Genomic DNA, 24,360 nt, shown 5'->3' on the forward strand with positions numbered 1-24,360 from the left:
TTACAAACTAGCTATTGTGATAATCCAGTAAGATTTGTGTTTGCACAAGGAGTCTGACAACAGCCAGTCTGTCTGGAATGACATGAAGAAACAGAACAAACTGAGACAGACTAAATCCAGATCTATGGCAAAGTCTCCAAGATGCTTCAAGAGACCTACCTACAAAGCTACAGTACTGTTAAATGTTTTAGGCACTTGTGTAAAAATGCTGTAAAATGAGGATGCTGTCAAAAAATAATGTCATAAATAGATTTTCTTTATCAATTAACTTCTGTTAACTAAATTAAATCAACATGTAACTGACTTTAAACCATTTTTTAACTGATGAAAATACTAGTGCCCTAAGACTTTTGCATAGCACTGTATATATTAATCATCTGTATATTTACAAATTTAAATTACCCTAACAAATGCTATAAAATGTTGTTCATTTGTTGTTTCATGACATCTGTCTATCTATGCATCCATCCATCCATCCAAGCGACCTGAAGTTAAGGCGGCTGAGCTTTCAGGAAATAATTTGGTGTATTTCTGCTTAATTTCAAACATATCCAGCCATTTTCATTTCCTCAAATCACACATCAAGGCAGTGCTAATCATCAAACGCTTCATCATAGTTTTCTCTATCCCTCAGAGTGCTGATCCAAGGTCAGCACTGGTGCCTTATTAACATTATTTGGTCATGGGACCATAAATGGCGATACAAGATTGGAGAAATGATATTAGATTAGCACTCTATCACCCAGATTTGCAATCAGGTCCTGCTGTCGTAAAATATTATGAAATATTCCTCAATGCATTAATATTTACTAAGGCTTTATGAAAATGAGCTAAATGCTCAGTGATTAGGATCATTATTCTCTGTTAGGGGTAACAGTCTTTCAGCAAAACACTAACAGTGTGACGTGAAAGGCTTTAACAAGCACCTTTTTACAGCTTGTTTGATTTGACTAGGAGCCTCTCCGTTAGTCACTCACAATTACATTGTTTTTAAAGCCAGGTGTTTACAGAGATACCTCAAGTCCAAGCAGACCATTGGGGTATTAAAATCCATAGTATTCAGTAAATTACACGTATGTCAAAAACAACCAAATGTGTATAATTATACAGGGTATTTAATTTAAAGCAGACCGCTCAACGATTTATCGGCAGGTGCTCCTGAGGAAGGATTGTGACTGTACTCATTAACTGGCATTGAATGCATATCGGCAGAGCGCCGCCCTGCTAGTGCCTGCAATGAGCGGCTATTATCACAGCTCATCCCGGCCTAGACGGGGAGCCGGTGTGGTAATTACAGCCAGGCTTACGAAGAGGCTGAGCGAGTGTGTGCGCGTCTGTCTGTGCGAGTGGGTGCAGAGGCGGGGGGAGTCTGAAACACAGGTGGGCGTTTTATTGTGTCGTCTGTGTCAGCGTGGAGCCTGTCTGCAGGCTGTCGTTGCCGTGGGAACGGGACCCGCCGTCGGGCGAAACGAGAGCTCCTGCTGTAGAGCGAGTTGAATTACAGGTGAGGTAGGCTGAAGGAGAGGAGCACTGGGGTTTGGATAAGAAACGATCAATACGCTCACACGCTGTGAAAGGGCCAGATTACATTGATGCTGCACAGGGATACTGTAAAGGGGTGGGTGGGGGGGGGGTACAACCCTACTATCCACATAAACATGTTTGAGTTGCCTGAGATATCACAGTGAAGCCACAACATCAACAGCAGGCCATTTCTAGAGCTTCAGCACTCCAGCTAGGTAGGAAATACATACTGGAGCTTGTAGGGTTTTTTCAAAGTACAAAATTATTTTTCACAATACAAACATTTAAAAACCCTCACTGGGTGATAAGACACCTTTTTTAAAACTGTAAAGTTTGTATTCAATTTCTATATGCTATTAGTATGTCACATGGATATAGCTGAAATAAAAAAAAGACTTAAAGCATGATATATTTATAAACCAAAATTGTGCAAGATCAAGAGTTGTTTTCACACAATATATCTTAACAAATCGATAAAAAAAATTAATTAATCACAAATTTTTTTTCTGAAATCCCACCTAATATTAAAGTTTTTAAATAAATATTGCAATAATTTAACTTGATATCTCTAGGAAATTGTTCTTTTTTCCTAATATTTAACCACTGACTATAGCCATTCAACATTACAGTATAAAAAGTAGCAACTTCTAATGTAAGTAAACTTAAAACAATCTTCACATAAACCATTATAATAAATGTCATATTTACCTGTGCCCTTCAGCAAGTAGGAAATGTACAGAAATTGAATAAAGTTATCAAACACTAAATTAAATATAGATGAATCCTTAAAGCTACAAAAGTCATCGATTTCCTCTTTTATTTTTTGTTCTTTGATTAACAGACATCACAACAGCTGGGTTATTAGTTTATTTGGCTGCTATTACTTTAAGAGCTGCCACTGCTGAGCGTTACACGGATCTGACACGCATGCTCGCAGTTTCATTCACGCTTTAATATGAAATGATACAGGCTACAGCACGCCAACACATTTGTTTGTGCATGCACTACAAGCATGCACTACAAGCACAGTATAACGGCTGACAGGTCAGAAAAATTCATTTTTACTGACATATGGCCTGACATAAATCTCATCTGATGTCTGATGTTCTGCTGAAGCTCCCTCATCACCTGTACTCGTTTGACTAGTGCCTGGCACTGAGGCGAAGTGGAGTGCGTGTCTAAAAAGTCTCCAGTTTGATGCGGTCGTAAAGACGTTCTGCGTATAAGTAAACGCAATTCTTGTCAAGAAAAACAGACAGAAGCAGCAGTTGTGAGTGGAGTGGCCAACCCTAGCTCTGCCCCTGCATTAATTGCGTTAAATATTTTTAACGCCGTTAAACTGAAAGAAAAAAAAAAACTCCTGTGTTAACACGCTAATTTTTTCAGCACTAGTATTTTTTACTAAAATACTTACTAAAAATATTTATTACAGCATATGAGACTATGAGCACTGAAAAGAAGACAGATATCCAAAAGACACAGAGAAGCAAACAAACCGCTTCTCAGTACTCACGGTCAGGAGCAGCTTTGACCTAAAAATGAAAAGAGTTTTGTGCAATACGACAAGACAATTACACATTAGCAGAAGAGCGTGCTTACCTCTGCAAACAGTTCCATTCTCCACTGCCTCGTGACCTGCTTTACACATACAGCGGCCAATAGGGACCATCCACTCTCCATCTCCATTACAGTACAGTTTAATGGGAACGTCGACCTCCTCTGCATTAGGGATGCACTCTCCCCTCGCCGACACCAGTGAGGTGCTCTCTGCTCCCGAATGCGTCTCCTGAAATGCTGCTCCGTTCCGAATAGTGCGAGGGCACTTCCGGTAGAACACCCGCACAGCGATTAACGACATGCACCCGCCGTAGTCCTGGAAGGCTAGATAGAAACCGTTACGGGAGACGGGGCCGAAACTGCGAACCTCTGTGTTAATCTTCATCACACGTCCGCCCAGGTCTACTTGTGAGAAACTCTCGTCTGCCGCAATGGTATCCACCTTGATCCAAGGGTTTTCCATCCATGGAGGATGGACTTTGGTGGCCGTGTCATAGTCTGATTCATAGTAGTAGAGGTTGAAAGTTTCCTTGCAGGAACCAGGGACTCCTGGGATGCTGCTGCAGTCTCGCACTGAGAACTTCATTTCCACGTGAATGCGCTGAGCCCCTCTTCTTCGGATGTACTTGGTGCGCACCCAGTTATTTTGGTTGGCGTGGAAGACATTACACACCTGATAGGTACGGATGGTGTTCATGTTCTCATCATAGCCACTCACTTCTTCCCACTATAAAGACAGAAACCAAGAAAGCAAAGTTTTAAAGATGGGTTTTACGTACAACTTTTTACTGACTTTGGCCTTTAGACCAGGAGAAATGAAATGGTGGTTAAAACAATTTACATTTCAAATAAAAACACAACCAAATTAATATGCAGCTTCCATTTTGGGGAAAGTGCTTTATTTATTATCATGGTTAATCATTAGCCTAATTCATCTATTTGTATAAATTCTTAAATATATAGACATGTGACTAATAGTACACAGTCTGCCAGTTAAAGAAACTGACACATCTTACCCCACACAACTGGCTTTTGGTTACAGGTCGTACAAACAGTCAATCCCTTCTTATACATTTAGCTAGATTGTAAAATGACCTGACAGCAGAAAATATCATGTTATAGACACGTTTGGATCTCTGCATCGGATCTCTGGAGGGCTTTACAAGCACCTGAGCCATTTTCAGCAGCTTTCCCCATATGCACAGGCCAAATTACTGAGCACAGGAGGAATGAGGTGGGAAAGAGAGCAAAATTCTCCTGCTAGTCTGCCAACAGGCCCTGGCACTAGGCATATAGAGGGCTGGCTTTGGCTTGGGTTTTCTGTAGACCCCCATATGACAGTGCCGAGTGATTCTGGTCTCTATTTATTTTTATCTCTCTTACTCGCTTTCTTGCGCTGTATAAAAAGTATGTACTATTAATATAGCTTACATAGAGATAAAGAAAAGGTGATACACTTTGATGTTTACATAGTCATTTATTTTTTGCTGCGCTGCCTCTTTTGTGTCTTCGGGCAGCTTAAAAATGAATCCAGCATTAGCATAATTAAATTATTTCCTTTGCAACGAGAAAACAACAGAGCATAGTTTGGCAAAACTAAACAAACATGCTGATTCAACAGTTAAACTAGAAAGAAAAAAAACGCAAATAATAATAAGAAGAAGAAATGCAGATAGTGATAGTTTACCCCAAAATTCTCACCATCATTAATTTGAAACCAGAAGAATGTTGGTAACAAAATGAATGTTTGGCAACCACTGAATTCCATTGTACACACAAAGAAAAGAGAAGAGAATTTACCTTAAGTTAACCTAGTGATCATTAACGTAACAACTCAGTAGTGCATAAAAACCCCATCCCACTAAACATTACAAATGTAAGATAATCAAATTATACGGAGAGCCAGTTGATAGAGTGAAAGAGACTTCTTGTAAAATTTACAAGTATATATTGCGCACACTAAAGCATGAAGGGTACATGCACCAGGGACTTCACTGCTCGGCCTAAAGTGACTCCAGATGACTCCATTGCGGTTTTCAGCCAACTTGCCTGCGATCAAGCCACAGGCTTTCAGCACTAAACAACTCAAATAGCAGTCACAGAAGTCTTGACCTTGTCCAACAGGGAAAGCCCTTTTCTTCACCTTAAAATATTTTTCGCACCACAGCCTCGAAGCCCAGCAAGCGAATGATCACCCCAACCCTCCCCAAATCACCCTCCCCTCGAGTGTCTTACTCTTCACTTAACAGCTGACATAATTTCCCAAATTAGTTGCTGCTTAACAAGGATTTTGACAGAGTTTTGACGGGCTGGGGGAGAAAGTCAGGCCTGTCCAAGACCTCCATTCTATCAAATGATCTTGGACTAATTAAAACAGCTTTCTTTCCTCGCAGCTTTTGTTCTTTATTCCCATGTCCCTATTATTCGGCTGAGATGAACTGAAATGATTCTGGATAGGATTGTGGTCATTAACACTTGCACTGTTTTGTGTATAAAATGAACTTTTCCATCACTTCAGTTCAGTCCTTTCAAGCAGCCAGATGTTTCTTGGGTCACTGGCAGCCATTGACCTTGCCATCTTTTTTAAGGATTACACATTCTTCCATGAACCAGAAAGAGGGGTGAGAATAAAGTGTAGTTGAACAAGAGAAGACAAGGTGTAGCATCTTCTTGTTTGTGGTCTGTAACTTTGACTAATCCAATTAAAAAGAATTAATAAATAAGCAATGTCCCTAATGAAAAACTGAGTAAGCGAGTGATAGGAGGAGGCAAGGAAAGGAGTGGGTTAAAGACGCTCCAAACAAACGGCCTTTAAATAGAAAGCCTGCCTTTGTGCTGTCTCGGCTTCTCTGCCATTCTTTCATCAGAGGCAAAGAGGAGAACCAAATGAGACATAATAAGAGCCAAGCGATCAAGCGTCGAGTGTGAAATTAAAAGAAACATCTTCATTTCCATAGGTTTTCACCTGGACTTTCAGTGGGAGTGTGGCTCAAGGGTGACCATGTGTTTTAAGATGTAAAAGAGGGATTCAGCTCAGACAATATTTTGTTATATGGCAGATCAGCACTTCAATGTCTTTTTCTAAACTCTGGATTACATTTCATCCAAAAATGTAAAAAGTTTATTACTCATCTTCAGTTAGTTAAATAAATAAATGATTGAACAAAATGAATATTTTATTATATTTTTAAAACAATATAAATATAAAAGTAGTGATACAAATGAAGAGTTCATTTGCAAAAAACGATAACACGTTTTTTTTTTATTATTATTGCGCATTCCAAGTAATATCAATCACACTACAGTTGGATTGTTTTGATTAAGTAATAATAACTTAAACAAATACAGTTAATTTAGAAAATTAAAGTTCATTGAAAGAATGTTTTCAGTAAGCACATGTCTCTAAATCCATAAGCACTTTTAAATTGTTTAACTCTTTTCCCGCCAGCGTTTTTTTAAAAGTTGCCAGCCACCGCCAGCATTTTTGATGATTTTCACCTAAATTTGATGGCCCTCAGAATATTTTCTGCTATGAATATAAGAACATATTATATATCAAAATAAAGAACCAAGTCTCTGCTTTTAAACGAAAAAAACTATTGTATTCTATCTTCATGTGTTCATGTTTTATCACCATTTGAATGCAGGTGGGTACCATCAAAAATACAACATTTTGGACAAAAAACTGAGAAAAATGCATTTTTATCAAAGTAGTGCATTTTCATGCAAAATACATTCAGATGTCATATTCTTTCACCTGTAAATAATTATATGAATAATTTAAATTGCAGTCAATAAACAGAACAAACAGACACACACACACACAAACATATACATACATATGATTATACACACACACACAGGCTACATACATATGCATATACACGTGCACACACACACACACACACACACACACACAGATAGATATATACAGTGGGGCAAAAAAGTATTTAGTCAGCCACCAATTGTGCAAGTTCTCCCACTTAAAAAGATGAGAGAGGCCTGTGTTTTATTTCATAGGTATACCTCAACTATGAGAGACAAAATGAGAAAAAAAATCCAGAAAAAATCACATTGTAGGATTTTTAAAGAATTTATTTGCAAATTATGGTGGAAAATAAGTATTTGGTCAATAACAAAATTTCATCTCAATACTTTGTTATATACCCTTTGTTGGCAATGACAGAGGTCAAACGTTTTCTGTAAGTCTTCACAAGGTTTTCACACACTGTTGCTGGTATTTTCGCCCATTCCTCCATGCAGATCTCCTCTAGAGCAGTAATGTTTTGGGGCTGTCGCTGGGCAACACGGACTTTCAACTTTTCGATGGGGTTGAGATCTGGAGACTGGCTAGGCCACTCCAGGACCTTGAAATGCTTCTTACGAAGCCACTCCTTCGTTGCCCGGGCGGTGTGTTTGGGATCATTGTCATGCTGAAAGACCCAGCCACGTTTCATCTTCAATGCCCTTGCTGATGGAAGGAGGCTTTCACTCAAAATCTCACGATACATGGCCCCATTCATTCTTTCGTTTACACGGATCAGTCGTCCTGGTCCCTTTGCAGAAAAACAGCCCCAAAGCATGATGTTTCCACCCCCATGCTTCACAGTAGGTATGGTGTTCTTTGGATGCAACTCAGCATTCTTTCTCCTCCAAACACGACAAGTTGAGTTTTTACCAAAAAGTAAAAACTCAACTTGCAATCCTCTTCTGGATCATCCAAATGCTCTCTAGCAAACTTCAGACGGGCCGGACATGTACTGGCTTAAGCAGGGGGACACATCTGGCACTGCAGGATTTGAGTCCCTGGCGGTGCAGTGTGTTACTGATGGTAGCCTTTGTTACTTTGGTCCCAGCTCTCTGCAGGTCATTCACTAGGTCCCCCCGTGTGGTTCTTGTGATCATTTTGACCCCACGGGGTGAGATCTTGCGTGGAGCCCCAGATCGAGGGAGATTATCAGTGGTCTTGTATGTCTTCCATTTTCTAATAATTGCTCCCACAGTTGATTTCTTCACACCAAGCTGCTTACCTATTGCAGATTCAGTCTTCCCAGCCTGGTGCAGGTCTACAATTTTGTTTCTGGTGTCCTTTGACAGCTCTTTGGTCTTGGCCATGGTGGAGTTTGGAGTTGGACTGTTTGAGGTTGTGGACAGGTGTATTTTATACTGATAACGAGTTCAAACAGATGCCATTAATACAGGTAACGAGTGGAGGACAGAGGAGCCTCTTAAAGAAGAAGTTACAGGTCTGTGAGAGCCAGAAATCTTGCTTGTTTGTAGGTGACCAAATACTTACTTTACAGAGGAATTTACCAATTAATTCTTTAAAAATCCTACAATGTGATTTTCTGGATTTTTTTTTCTCATTTTGTCTCTCATAGTTGAGGTATACCTATGATGAAAATTACAGGCCTCTCTCATCTTTTTAAGTGGGAGAACTTGCACAATTGGTGGCTGACTAAATACTTTTTTGCCCCACTGTAGATAGATAGAGCCCACACACACACACACACACACCCCTATTCAGATCGACGGATCGGTTACAACCACATATGTTTCTGTGTCTGTAAATGCATCTCTCTCACTGACTACATCGTCCCGATCAGATTCAAAATGGTCAAAGCATGATCTACATAGGCTATGATCTATATATGATCTACATTTACTCTGATCCTTCCATTTATGCCGATCGTCTTCTATTCGCACCCTAAAGACCCGGAAGTCCCGTAACTCATTCAGGACATACGTAGGGCTGTACCGTAATACACCTAGAACACGGATTGCCGTAAAAACTCCTCAATGGCGGGAAAGCGTTGTCTCTTAATTGACGAGATATCTCGTCAATGGCGTTGAAAGAGTTCATTTATATTTTCATTTATCTTGTTCCCATTTAATTAATAAATAAAATGATTTTAATTACTGAATAACTGTGTGCTGAAAAACATTTGAAGAGTTCATTTGCAAAAACCGGTAAACGCCACTTTAAAAAAAAAAAAAGAACTGATTGCCGTGCATTATTCTCCATATATAGCGCGACCTGAACCCTAAACTGGTTTTGTCAAAAAAAGCCGGTATTGTCCACTTTCAAGGCATTGCGAGTTCACGTTTTACTGCAGAAGCCGACAAGCACCCTTGTTGATTTTGAACAGAAGCCTATAAGTCCATTTTAGCGAATTAGCGCTGTATTCAGGTCAGGTGACATGGCTACTTGAAAAACTTGCAAAAGGCGTGCTAGCTGAGAGGAGTTTCGTCAAAACTGACTAAAAATGATCGAAGATGGATAATTTGGACGAACTTGATGATATCTTCTTCAGGGCGTAAAAGGAAAATAAAAGCTGAAACGTTTTCACAGAGCCTTGCAAAAGCAGCGCGTTACAATGGTGAGGGAAAAGCTCTGTGTATTGCGTCTAATCACATCCATACAGTCTATGATCACAACAACAACAACGTTTGTCATGTATCTACATTGTCGTCTGAGGAGATTACAAAAATTAAGCTAGTGTTTTTTTAAACTCTAAAACATGAAATGTGGAGTTATCTATATGGATAATGTTAACTGCTATCACAAATGTGTAAAGGCATTTATCAAAAAGTGTGTTAAAAGACCCAAAGGAAAAGGTTGGCTGACCTCTTTGGAAGCCTAAGTTATGAGGTCAGAGCCATCAGCAGTGGTGCACCACTGGTTCGTGTCCCTATTAATTGGAACTCAGATACAAAAATCACCAAAAAAATTACGGTGCCATTAAGTCTAAGGGCTCGAGCTATGCTTTGAGGGTCACAAGCAAATATAAGGAGAAACACAGGGACTGCTAGTGCAGAACTCTGAACTTCGGTCCGCTGGATGAGAACACAACCTGGGACTTGTGTGCCCCACATGGTCCTAATCTGCAGTCTTTCAGTAATGACGAGACAAACTAAATGGAGTCGGTGTTCTTCTATTACTCTGCTGTCCTGTGATAGTTCAACTAGATATTGCAGGCTGTAGAAAATTAAGCCACTATTAAATCACTATTATTATAGTTCATAGTTTAAGTTTGAACAATCCCTGGTTCAAAAAACATATCATACAACCTTAAAATTTTCTATGAATTTTATTCATTTTAATGCTACTTCATTACACTGAAATTTGAAGTTCAGTTCTTTATTCTATTCTACTTCAAATAAATCTCAATTCAATTCTGAATGGTGCACAACCCTGCTGGGGGATATCAGAACACAAAACATTCTGTTAAGAACCTACAACATAGATATTTATCAAGATAAAAACAGTGCTGTTTTTGAATGTAAGGCTGTGTCCTCCCTGAACGTCCTTTAAGGAATCCTCGATGATGATAAGACTTTGGCAAGCAGAATGTTTTAGCTATATGACTAATCTCATGTAAACAGTGTCTTCAGCATAGCAAAGTTACTAATTTCAATGAATCATGATTTAAAAAAAAAAAAAGAACTGATTGCCGTGCATTATTCTCCATATATAGCGCGACCTGAACCCTAAACTGGTTTTGTCAAAAAAAGCCGGTATTGTCCACTTTCAAGGCATTGCGAGTTCACGTTTTACTGCAGAAGCCGACAAGCACCCTTGTTGATTTTGAACAGAAGCCTATAAGTCCATTTTAGCGAATTAGCGCGCTGTATTCAGGTCAGGTGACATGGCTACTTGAAAAAACTTTGAAAAGACGTGCTAGCTGAGAGGAGTTTCGTCAAAACTGACTAAAAATGATCGAAGATGGATAATTTGGACGAACTTGATGATATCTTCTTCAGGGCGTAAAAGGAAAATAAAAGCTGAAACGTTTTCACAGAGCCTTGCAAAAGCAGCGCGTTACAATGGTGAGGGAAAAGCTCTGTGTATTGCGTCTAATCACATCCATACAGTCTATGATCACAACAACAACAACGTTTGTCATGTATCTACATTGTCGTCTGAGGAGATTACAAAAATTAAGCTAGTGTTTTTTTAAACTCTAAAACATGAAATGTGGAGTTATCTATATGGATAATGTTAACTGCTATCACAAATGTGTAAAGGCATTTATCAAAAAGTGTGTTAAAAGACCCAAAGGAAAAGGTTGGCTGACCTCTTTGGAAGCCTAAGTTATGAGGTCAGAGCCATCAGCAGTGGTGCACCACTGGTTCGTGTCCCTATTAATTGGAACTCAGATACAAAAATCACCAAAAAAATTACGGTGCCATTAAGTCTAAGGGCTCGAGCTATGCTTTGAGGGTCACAAGCAAATATAAGGAGAAACACAGGGACTGCTAGTGCAGAACTCTGAACTTCGGTCCGCTGGATGAGAACACAACCTGGGACTTGTGTGCCCCACATGGTCCTAATCTGCAGTCTTTCAGTAATGACGAGACAAACTAAATGGAGTCGGTGTTCTTCTATTACTCTGCTGTCCTGTGATAGTTCAACTAGATATTGCAGGCTGTAGAAAATTAAGCCACTATTAAATCACTATTATTATAGTTCATAGTTTAAGTTTGAACAATCCCTGGTTCAAAAAACATATCATACAACCTTAAAATTTTCTATGAATTTTATTCATTTTAATGCTACTTCATTACACTGAAATTTGAAGTTCAGTTCTTTATTCTATTCTACTTCAAATAAATCTCAATTCAATTCTGAATGGTGCACAACCCTGCTGGGGGGGGGGGGGATATCAGAACACAAAACATTCTGTTAAGAACCTACAACATAGATATTTATCAAGATAAAAACAGTGCTGTTTTTGAATGTAAGGCTGTGTCCTCCCTGAACGTCCTTTAAGGAATCCTCGATGATGATAAGACTTTGGCAAGCAGAATGTTTTAGCTATATGACTAATCTCATGTAAACAGTGTCTTCAGCATAGCAAAGTTACTAATTTCAATGAATCATGATTTAAAAAAAAAAAAAAGTAAGTCACAACTGAACTGAATTAAACTTGTAACTTGCACTGGGAAAAGGAGCCCTGTGATAAATGACACAACGTTCTTGTGAACACAAGTTTAGAAACGATAACTCCCCCGCCACCCAAGACGAAAGAAAGTTCACAACCGAGCTGTGATCTATAAGTCTCCCAGACAGAGGCTCTCCCGGCTAGAGTGGAGGCGCGAGTTTGTGCTGAATTATGAAATGAACTCGCTCCGGGGGACGAAAAAGTTGGCCACGATCAAGCTTTGGTGTTATATTAATTGCTCCACTATGACATGACTCTGAACTTCTATTTGGACTTCAGCATCTTTTACAAATAAACTGTCAGAACCTTATGAAGTTTACATGAAGCCAGCAATTAAAGCTCTCCCAGGGCTGTCATTTGTATTCGAGCATTTGTAACTAGTCGAGCGGTGCTGATGAGTCCTTCTGTGGAATATGCTGACTCCACATCTCGTGGCAAAGCGCTCCTTGGACTCAAAGAAATACATTGTAAATCTGCATAAATAAATAATTCACACAGAGGGGCAAAAGGGAGCATGTATGACAGCTCCTGAGGGAAAGTTTCCCAATTTGCAGTTGTGGGAAATCTGACAGATAGAGTCGCATTGAGACATTTGTCCTGAGGGGACGTGCAGGACAAATGACATCCGGATATTTCAGCTAAAGTGCAGTGGGATTACAACCCTAAGCGAGCTACTGAGCTCCCCACTATTAGAAAGATTGACACAGGGAGAAAAAGTGATTGAAAGAGACAAAAAAAAAAGAGGCGACCTACAAACTGAGCCATCTTTGGCAGTCAGCTTCAATTACCTCCATCCATTGGTAATGCACAACATGTGAAGAAAGACAAACAAGCTTCCTATTGCTCCTTTAACCCTTGTGTCTATCTATATCCATGTGGATCATGTTTACATATCTCGTAGAAATCAAGGACATGACAAAAGAGTCATGCTGCCAAAGGACTGCTTATGCAATTTTGGCATGTGACCACAAGAAGATTTGATACCCTGATGAGGGAAGCCTGAAAAATAATGGTAAAATGTTGGTTTATGGATCAATCCACAGTGGAACTGATTTCAGGACATTTCTTGAACCAAATGATTTTCCAAGGCGGTTCTGGTTTGTGGTTTGTGTTGGTTGAAATATCTTATGCAATGCCAATCAAATATATTTAAACACATGAGAGAACAACATTTTTATTTTAAGTTAAATGGGTTGTTTACCCACTCTGATGGCATTCTTCAGAATTTTCCAAGAAAATAATACAGGATTGAACAGGCATGAGGGTGAGTAAATGACAACCATTTACAGTTTTGGGTGAACTAACCCTTTAACAGAGGGCATTTGTCAGCATATTCCCTCTTTACCAAAGTTCATTTCATTGTTCATTATTACTTGCAAAACAGACAGTAGCAGATTATAAGCATGCAAATAGAGTCACAGATGATTAATGACAGAGTTTTGATCTGGACCTCGAGGCAGTCTAGTGAGGGCCACACTATCACAGCAATTCGTTACACAAATGTACTGGCTTATTTTCATGTTCTGCATCAGTAAGCAACAAGTCTAGATGCATGACCAAAACAGAGTTTGAACATGGTGACATTTACACGCATTTGTAACGTTTCCTGCAACGCTGTTCTCTAACTAAGCTGGTAATGACTTAATTTGCAGGCTCGTGAGGATGTGCACACACCATAGCAGTTACAAATCAACAATATGTCATCCTAAATAAAATGTTTATGTCCTACCGGTCTTTACATAAAATGCTCCCAGTGCTGTAAAACAACTGAAAATTGTGTTTATATATACTTTAACGTGATAAAATAACCATTTATGAAACGCCCTTGATGAAAATGAAAATACTTTAAGCTTTTTGTTGATTTAAACTGTGAGGTTAAGAGAATGAATAAGGAGGTTCACATAACGCCGCTTGAAATTGATCTCCAACTTAACCTTTTCTCTGCCACTTACTTTCTTGTTGTTTTTAAAGTAAACAAAGAATGTTATGAACGAAGTTATACAAACGGCCAAAAATCAGACCAAATTAAAAGCGAGCAAATTCCAACTTTGATTTCAAAGAGTCTTCAAATGATTAAACAATATCTGAAATAACAGAATTTGAAAAGCTGAAATTATGTGCAGGTCCAAACAAGCCTCTATGTAGTGGAGTACTGAGTACAGTCAAACATAATAACAGCAGAAAGCACATGAAGTATGCGCTCCTCACACCTGGCTGTGATAAAGGGTTGCCATAAATATTTCTTTAATGTAGGTGTTAACTTCCATAATTACACTGCTCTACACAGTATGTTCCACCTGCATGAAACATCAAGGGGTTTAGTATAAATTCAGGTCACAAATGTGAGTGAATGAAAGAATGAATGAACGAGTGAACAAACCACATCTGGATTTTTTCTCCTTGACAGTTCGGCAACAGGGGTTTGTTTTGCAAAGCTATTTGGTGACATGAAAGCCAACTGTTGATGGAGTGCTCTATATTTTGACTGACAATGATACTTTAGTTAAGCCCACAAGGCTCTGCAGGGGTGTAAGACAATAACTTAAGGCCTTTCTCCCTATAAGGTTTACAGAATCCCACCTGTTTAGTGCTGCTGCGAAAGTGTGCTGTGTCTTCCTATGACTGTTCTCCATATCTCATTTCATTTAAGAAAATGTATATGTTCTTCGTAAATATGTGGTGTCAGACAGCAGAAATACTGAAAAAAATTAATAAGAGGGAAAGTTGGAGCGATCACCAGCATTCCTCAGTGAAGAATCCATTTCCTCGGAGATGTTGAGGCCATTTTAGACATCTACGTTTCCGAATGTGTCAAAACAGGCAATACGTTTTGCATCTAAACCATGTGATATTTCATTTCACACTTTATATTAAGTCAATCCATTTAGCTATAAGCTGCGGCATTTAAATAATTTGACATTCACAGTTGTTTTGTTAAACCTTTGCAGTTGTAAAGATGAAAAAGATACGGTGACGCAAAGCATGTGTAATTCTTTTGTTATAGAGGAAAAGGAGAGGTGAATCTTATTGAATCCAGAGCCTCAGACCCAGACAAACCGGACCTCTTTGTTCTTTTATATTGATTGCTCCAATCAGGACTGGAAGAAAAAAAAAATATGCTGCATGCCCTAAGGTTCGAAGAGAAGATGGTGAGCAAAATTATATCTGAGGAACTTTGAAGTTGCTCAACCACACTGTCAGCCTTCTATCCTCTTTTCTTGCTCCACTTTTTTAGTCTCTCTCTCTCTCGCTCTCGCCGTCTTCCATTTTTATTTTACTGCTTCCAGACGCATGGAATAGTATAATTTAAACCATCCCCCAAAAACAGACACAGAAGCATAAATAATTGAATAAAACAGGGAGTGGTTTTTCAGAAATACACCAGCAAATTACTTGGGAATATATTTTTCTTCTCCCGATCCATTCGGAAGAACATAGATCCTGGTGTGGGGGAGAAGGCGATTAATTACTCCCTGACTAGTGGGTGCTGAGCAGGCGTGAGCCTAGATGAATGAAACCTAGTCTTTAAGGGCACTATATAGGAAGGATTCACATCCAGTTTCTGTCACAATTGCTAGAGAGGAAGCATTAATGGATAATTTCGCGCAACCTTGGACATCTGTTAATATAAAGAGAACTTACACTTATACTGCTGTCACCTGTTGACGACACTGGATATACTGTCCAGCCAAGCTCTGCGGTCGCTGTGGTGGAGTCCATCAACATTTCTGTGGAAACAGGAGGAAACATAAGAAGGTTAAACAGGATATGTCCAGGTCATGTTTTGTACAACGTTCAATGTCTTTGAGTTCATGCACAGATTTCAGCCAAAGCATCTAGAAATCTATCATTTATCTTCAATAAACAGAGCGAGGGAACTTGCTACTGTTGTCTCCAGCATTTCCAAGAGGTTCCTAAATTACAAATAAACTCAGATCGCTTTTTATCCTTAGTCTTTGCCTAAGGAAATGCTGGGAAGTATAATAAGCTATGAATATTTCATACATTTTTATGCATTAACATCATTCTTTATCCAGACATTTATAGAGGCTTGCGATACCACTTAACCAACTGCTCCATAAAATACTATCAACACATTTGACACGAATCAGCCTTAAATCTGTTTCGATATTATAGCTGTCTCCAGTAGAAAGGATGAAAAATGCTGTAAAAATCAAAAAAGGGAGCAGGAAATAGTGGGTTCTGCTTCCCTGCTGAGTGATTCAGCCAAGATATTTTAAAGACAACAACCAACTATCTGGCTCCACCGCTGCAGAGGTTACATGGGGGTACAGGATGTAGGTTAGCAGTTGGACAACGATGAGATTACCACTAGAGACACTTTCAATAACGATATGGCAGCATATTGATACTGGGAAAAGCTAATCTTTCACAGACTTTCATATGCTATTGCAGGGGAATGTGCATGGATATCCACAAATATGCACATTGCATCGTTCTAGCCGAGGGAGAATTTTGTATTCAGACTGACTTCTCTTATCACAGTACACAGTTTGGGTCACCATTTATGGGTGTACAGAATGTGAAACCACTTTAAAAGTCAGTATTTTCATGCCGAAGGGAATTTGATTTGCTCATATTGCATGCAAATTCGAAAGCTGGTTTAAAACATTGTAGTTGGCTTTTCGATTATTGTGCCTAAAGTACAATTCTGGTGCCTCCCAATATTTTTTAGATGGGAAAAAAAAAGTAGATAATGTGCTTGTCGCTGCTGCTAAATCCACACATTTTTATACATAAATCTAATAATGTGAAAAAAGCAGTTATGAGCTCGCCAAACAGGTGCAGCACTGCCTCTTATCAATATTCAGCATGGATATAATGGCTTTTAAATCAGTTCTCACTCACAGAGCTCCTTAAATAGCCCTCTATGCACATCAAAAATTCATACACTTCTCACCTAGATAAAACATTCATATTCTACAGTTTGTAGAAATATAGGGACATGCATTTTATGAATAGTAGATTTAAGAGGCACTGAAAAGGGAATGATTATAATCAGATGAAAGATGACCATTTGCTTCAGCAGAAATCAGCCCAATAATGATTACTTGAGTTACTCCAGCTGCTCAATGTCAGGTCAGACCTTCAACTAGCAAGATTAGCCAGCCTTTCACCCACTATTTCTGTGCTAAGACTGCTAGGTTGGGGATAAAATATAGTTACTGGAGGCCAGTTACTCTACTTCTGCTGATTAGCTGGTGTTAAAGAACATCAAGTAATTGGGGTCAAAGAGAACACATTTTGCTGTCTGGGGTCCTCAGAGGCATGGGGATGATAGTTCTCAGTTCAGATTGGCCGTCAGTCATCCCATGTGAATAATTCATGTTATCACATTGATGGCTTAATTAATTTCCTCTAGTAATTAGAGTAAGACTAAGTTGTTGAACTTTTGGAAGGAATTAGATAAAGGAGCTTGATAGAAACGGAGGAAGTTTGGGTTTTATCACAGTCTAATGCAGCTGTTCCGACTTCCTTTTACAAGTATCGGAGTACAAAACGTCTTTCAGAGGCTCAGCTTGAGGCCAACATAATTACTAGTCTTAGCTATTGGAAATACTTATTCATTTACAGAATTTTCATTAATCTTGCATTAGGGTATTTGATCATTTTAAATGTGCTTTTGAATGCTGGTTGCAATTAAGACGAGGTCTTGAAAACGACAGCAATTTTGAAGGAAAACAGTAAGCGTACCGTTAGAGGCTGTGCGGAGGAATGCAGCTTTTGGGGCATGTCTCTATACTTCAGATTCCCTGTGAGTCTGAATCATATTCCAGGAAAAACCAAAGCATTTAATGAACAAACTACACGTGGGTCCAATTTATTTTAAAAGGACATATTCCATCTCGAAGCTCAATTACAGTTGATTACCACTAAGCCTAAAATTTATGCACAGACTCATGAAACTTAGTCTGCATGTGCATTCATAACAAGCAAAAATGGTGGTCAGTTTTCAGTTGGTACACAGAGGTACACAGAAGAAATCAAAATGCAATTATAGGTCATAAACAAAGGAATTGAAAAAAGTGGCAAAGTAAATTTCCTAACCTCAAGCTGTACTTGGTGGGCATGTGGTTCTTTATAAAGCATCGTGAGTGCATTGATAAGCAGTGAGGTAAACGTTCTTTCCCTTTCATAAGCTCCCGTGCTTTATAAGCTCCTGCTTTAGCAGTCTGGAAGAGTGATGCACTGCCTGTCCTCTACCGTGCGATGGATAACCCTCCCAACCAGAGGCCTCTGCTTAGTCAGAGCCAAGCTAGAGATTTACGACTCCCAGCAGTTACGGCCGTACTTCACTGCTACGTCTTGCTTCCAGCTCTTCATCTTCTGTGACGAGGTAAACCAGAGGGGTCTGCCGGCTCCACGGGATTCTCCTGTGCACTTTTTGAAGAGAGTGGTGGATGTGGCACCATGAGGACTGAATGTGTTTACACTCACACCATGTCTGGAGGTGACAACACATTCCAGCCTGGGCCTATGAATAAGCTTGAGCCATTGCACAGTCATATCTCAGCCATTGTAAGACCCAGGAGGACACGTGAGTTTAAGCTTTTCAACAGGATTGATTTTTTTGGAACCATGCATTTCCCCAATGTGAATATGTGATGGTGGGAGGAGCTTTCTGGTAGCATAGTGAGAGATCTTCTCATATTATGATGGAGTTCAAGACCTTTTGCTCATACTTTTTGCTCATATTAGTCATGTTTTACCAGAGTTTGTGGTCCAAATTTAATGCAACAAGAAAAAATACAAACGACGTGTACCACAGAAGAACTGAAAAACAAATGGCTCTTAAGAACCTTGTAAGTAACTAAACACATATAATGCAACTAGTATAGCCGCTTATTTTAAAATGAGGCACATTGTTTCACTTTTTTTTTTTTTTTATTATATCTGTTAAAAATATATCTAAAATATATCCAAATGAATCATACAAATCCTAGGGTTGAGTATCGTTTGCATTTTATCAATTCCGATTTCGATTCTGCTTATCAATTTTGATTCTTATCGATTCCTAATTTAGATTCAAATAAGATAAAAAATTCAATATAAAAAATGAAGACAAACATTTATTCTGTGTCTTTTTACAAAGCATTCTGTTGCAGCTGAATAACATGAGCAAAAATCAGGAAAACAGCAAAAATAACTAAACTAATACAAATTTCAAATATTAGAAGTGTTAAAGACAAGTAAACAGTCAGTAATAAAATTGTAACAAACAAATCAATTAGCAATAGCATTATTAAATACAACTGAACCTAATATCAGATACAGAAACTGTACTTAAAGGTTTAAAAACTGCAGTTTTCTTTTCATAAATAAAATAGACATTAATTAATTAAAATTATTACATATATTCAGTAAAGAAGATCAGTGAATGGTTTTCTTTTGTTCTTTGATTAATATTAATGACAGGCAGCGCATTTATTAGGCTGCCGTCTCTTTAACATAGAATGCACGCAGATCTAAAAATACTGTACATGTGCATTTTCTTTCTTCATCTGTTTACATTCACTTACGACAAAAATGTGTTCGCGCTTCAGATGTGTGCACTGCATGCAAACAGGGTACAAGTTCTTTCTGTTCCTGCACTTAAATCACTTTAAATCGGTAACACAGCAATCGGTAAGCAGAATCGAAATGCATGCGCTTAATATAGAAGGGGGGAATCTCCTCAACCACCACCAGTGTGCAGCATCCACCTGAATACCCAGTTTTTGGAAATTTGGAACCGGATCTAAAATGGAACCGGTTTTCGATATCCAACCCTAAATCAAACCAAGAGTTTCTGAATCAGAATCCAATCAAATTCAAATCAGGCATTATGTATTGATAACCCAAGCCTTTGTTTCCCCAGGGTTTTAGGGCACCATGACATTTCATTTGAAGGTTAGATAGGCCAGTTGTTCACCGCAAGGCTTTAAACAAAAGCAGTCTCTGAACACCAGTCTACGTTAATTGATAGGAAACAGGATCCTTTCAGACCAGGGATTACCATCGGGAAATTGATTGGTCAGCAGCTATGCTCCTGAGCCAGAAAAAGTGGCACCTGTTAAAATCGCTACTTTTAAAAAGGTCACAGAAAGTTATTTGGGGAACGCTGCCGTGTAAAATGGCTGCATGGATCATTAACAGGAGGGTCTGTTTATTTGGGGAGGTGATTAGGGTTTGAGCTGTAGACCGCAGAATGCCACACACACACACACACACACTCTGTTGTTGCACAGGCACTGACTCTGTACCCATTTTACACAGTCATAGATATACATTCAGTGACCTTGAATCTGGGCCTGTTTCCAAATTTGCATCAAGAAATGTCTACTTGGAATGAAACATAGCAAGCCTTTCCTAAAAATCTCTAATATCTCTAATACCTGTGTATGTCTGCGGCTGATTTTATATACTCTCCGGAGAATGCTTCCGGAGAAACTGGCTAGGCAGACTCTAACTCAATTACGTGGGTGGTGGGTGGGCTAGTTATGACAGAAGACTAAGGTATCGTTATTCTAAAACTTGCAGAGGTGGATATGCAGAGACTGACTGAAATGTTTTGGCAGTGAATGCCTAACAAACCTCCCCTCGCCCTTGGATAACAAATGGCAGTGCTTCAAACAAGCAATGGCTTCCAAATAGGCCAAAATTCACATCAGTGACTCACAACCAGCACCTAGAAGCACTGGTAGCACTTTACAATAAGGCTCAATGTGTTCATTTTAGCAAATAAAATAAAATAAATAATAAAACAAAAATTATGGTTTTTCAGCATTTATAAACCTTGGTTGCCGTTAAATTATATTATACATACCACCGTTCAAAAGAATCAATTTGTTTTTTGTTTTTGTTTTTAAAGAAATTAATACTTTTATTCAGCAATGATGATCAAAGTCATTTCTAAGACATTTCTATTTGAAATAAATGCTGTTGTTTGAACTTTCTATTCATCAAAGAATCCAGGGATGTAACGATTACTGGTTTGATGATAAATCATGATAAAATTCCCGACGGTTAGTTACCGATTTGAACAACTCACAATAAATAAATATACTGTCCAGCATAAAGCACAGTTTTAAGTAAGTAGTTTAGTTTTGAGTGAAAATAGGGCAGAAAAGCTGGGAGGTTTTAAAAGAGTGCTAAGGGAATTATACACATGAATATATGAATGAATGAATTATATGAATGTACCTCTGAAGGTTCTGGCCGTCTTCAGAAACGATTCGATGGGATTTTGTTTTCATCTTTTCTCCATGTAATACCTAAAAGAAGTGTTCTTAATCGCAATGCTGCTTTGTCCACGGAGGTTACGGGAAACAGCTATAATTCATCTTTTCCATCAGCGCCACCTAGTGTCAGTGAGTGGATTTACAGAGACTTATATTTACATTCAGCCTGTGTGCAGTTTCTGTCTGGCCAAAAACGGACCGAATTTGCATGCCCTGATTTAAATTTTGACCGGTTGATGAAAAACAAGTTTATGTGGATTCTACACATTTAAACAATTCAGATAAATTATCTAGAATTATTTATGGAGCAGATAAAATACATATAATCATTTATTAATCAATTATCATTTTGACTTTTCTTTATTTAAAGACTGAAATGTGAGGTTTACCTTTTTATGAAACTTTTTCAAAGCTTTATTTGAACATTTACATTAGATATTTGAACATGCTATTAAACTGTTGTCAGTCAAGTTGTCATTTAAAATCCGAACATCATTGGTAATGTTATTGTTTTGGTGATTATGCAAACAAAAAGTCATTTTATTTGTTGTTTGTTGATTTTTAAATATAAAACTTGATGAAGTGATTTATGTGTCGATACTTTTTGAACATCTCCAGCACATTTTAACAATACCGTGATAATCGTGATAAGAAATTTTCACACCGTTACATCCCTAAAAGAATACTAAAAGAAATGTATCACAGTTTCCACACACACAAAAAAAAAAAATATATATATATATATATATATATTATGCAGCAAAACTGTTTTCAACATGTTTCTTAAGCTGCAAATCATTAGAATGATTTCTGAAGGAGCATGTGACACTAATTAAAATCATGAAACTTTTAACAATTTAACATCAATTTATTAAAAGTTTAACAAAAATTACGTGTTTAGGGCCCTGTGAAATGTTTTATTTTTTCCAACCTTATGTTTTATTGTTACAAAATTCTGTGTTTTGCATGTATAATTATTTGAAAGGATAAAAACAAGTTTCATTTATTCTTACAATAGCCCTATGATTTTTTCCTCAGAAATTCTGTGTTGTGTATTTACCATTTTTAAGGTATAAAACATTCATTTAATTTATCTTTTAATTAATTAAAATTAAACAAATGTATTTTTTTTTAAATAAAGGGGATTTAATATTGCAATTAAAACATTGAAGAAATATTGTATGATTATTTCTTAAAAATAAGGTTTTAATAATTTTAGTAGTAGCCTATTACACACATTCTACTGAACAATAGTAATGTAGGCTATTTATATTATAATATACCTCCTACGTCATTGAAAAGTGAGGTTTTTGAAACATTTACAGACAAATGGTACAGACAAACCTGTAAAAAATTAAACATCTCTAGTTGAGTAGCAGAGTATTAATTTCGTTCGTTTGTGTTAAATAAAAGGCGGTCTGACGCTGAAATGTGTTGCTTTTGAAATCACGCCGAGTGCTGTTGTCAGTGACGGCGGCTCGTGCTCAGACGAGCGCTTCAGTCCAGTTCGTTCCATTGAAACCACAAAATAAAATGCACACAAACATGTCCCTGCCTTTGATATACAATCACTGATGAACGCATTTAGTTTTAATTACTAAAATAACACAGCTTAATATCTACCACCTGAGTATTATTCCACTCGCAAGCTTTCAGCGGAGCTGCGTATCACTGTCCTGAAGAATTTGTACTAGGATATATAATTATTTTGATGTATAGATGTAACTATTGCATTAAAAACGTTTCTATATGAATTACATGTCAATAAATTAAACTTAATGTACTATTCAAATTGATTTGTGATGTCATATGCTATTTCTGGCTTGTTTCACCAAGTGCAGTGTAAAAGGCACACATCGGATACGGGTCACTTTTAAAAGAAATGTAAGCACGTTGTCCAAAAAATCGGATATAGTCACAAAATCGGAATTGGTCATCAAGACCTGCAGTGTAAATGCAGCCTCAGAGCAGTTCTGGAGATGTTGTTTTTGTATTTATGTCCTCATTAGTGAAACATTAATATCACCGAAAGCATCACGCACTTCAGTATGAGCAGTAAACAAAACCGCGCGTCTGTGCCATTCATTAACACAGAGACACGCAGAATTCATATTTAAATAGTCTTTTTGCGGCTTAATATTTACAAATATGAGTGGGAGTGGGAGTGTGCTCACTTGAGTGTGTGTGCATCAGGACGAAGGTATACTTTTGAAAGTATAATGCTGTGAAAGTATACTTACTGTACGTTTATATTAGCGTATTTACATAGTATTAACTAATAAACTCTTTTGTAAAGTGTTACAAAACACTTTGGAAACTAATACCATACTGATTCCCAATGTGCCTCATTATTTTGACAAAATATTGGCTAATGATGAAGATTTTCCCACTGCACCATTAAAATTAAGAAAATTAAGAGTAACTGCTCTATTCACCAGTTTGTCTTGATAAAGAGAAATACGGTGTAAGATTTGCACATCATTTGATATCAAAATGTATCATTAGCAGCAGCAGTACTGGCACAGAAACAGGCCTGTAACTCCAGGCACATGCTCCAGCACAGATTAGAGAAGTCATCTCTACTACGCAACCATTTGTTCCTCATGGGCATGTAACTTCACGCTGTTCTCACCAAGACACACCTGAAAAATGAAAGCTAGCTGGCTCAGGAACACATTAGATTTGAAACGAGTTGTTAGGGCATGTGACCGATAACCGTTTCTGTTGCCGCTATTCAGCCCAAGCAAATACTTTTACGTATACGACCAGAAACCACAGAAGAGGTAATTAAAGCAGAATCGATGTAACGCTAGGCGAGCTAACGAAGAGGCCCGGAGAAACCATCTTATCCGAGTGGCATGTGTACGTGATAATGACGTTCATATGTCACGTTCCAGGGCAGAGGCCCGTGCGGTTGGAATGATGAGTGAGCTTCGCTCCGCAGCTCTGAGGTGCTCCTAGCCGTCCAGAAATCTTTCAGCACAACAAGGGTCAATTAGGTGGAGCGCACATAACTGCCGTATTACAGAATGGCTTTGTATGGTAATTGAGTCCGTATGCCAGAGCATACGGCACCCATAACGTGAATGAGA

The 24,360-nt window shown here is 38.2% G+C and overlaps 1 protein-coding gene across 7 annotated transcripts in view; it reads right to left on the reverse strand.

Annotated features, from left to right (window-relative positions):
• Positions 1-24,360, reverse strand: part of ephb2b (eph receptor B2b) — a 150,726-nt gene that overhangs the window by 72,619 nt on the left and 53,747 nt on the right. For all 7 annotated transcript variants that reach the window (XR_009273378.1, XR_009273376.1, XR_009273381.1 and 4 more), the window contains exons 2-3: positions 15,669-15,754; positions 3,124-3,808 (exon numbers count right to left, since the gene is read on the reverse strand). Coding sequence is in view for 1 of the 7 variants with exons in the window: in XM_058791336.1 (XP_058647319.1) it covers positions 3,124-3,808; positions 15,669-15,754 (771 nt within the window). In the remaining 6 variants the exon portion in view is untranslated. The remainder of the gene's footprint in view (positions 1-3,123; positions 3,809-15,668; positions 15,755-24,360) is intronic.

The sequence above is a fragment of the Onychostoma macrolepis genome, chromosome 11 (assembly GCF_012432095.1).
Source record: "Onychostoma macrolepis isolate SWU-2019 chromosome 11, ASM1243209v1, whole genome shotgun sequence".
NCBI lineage: Eukaryota > Metazoa > Chordata > Actinopteri > Cypriniformes > Cyprinidae > Onychostoma > Onychostoma macrolepis.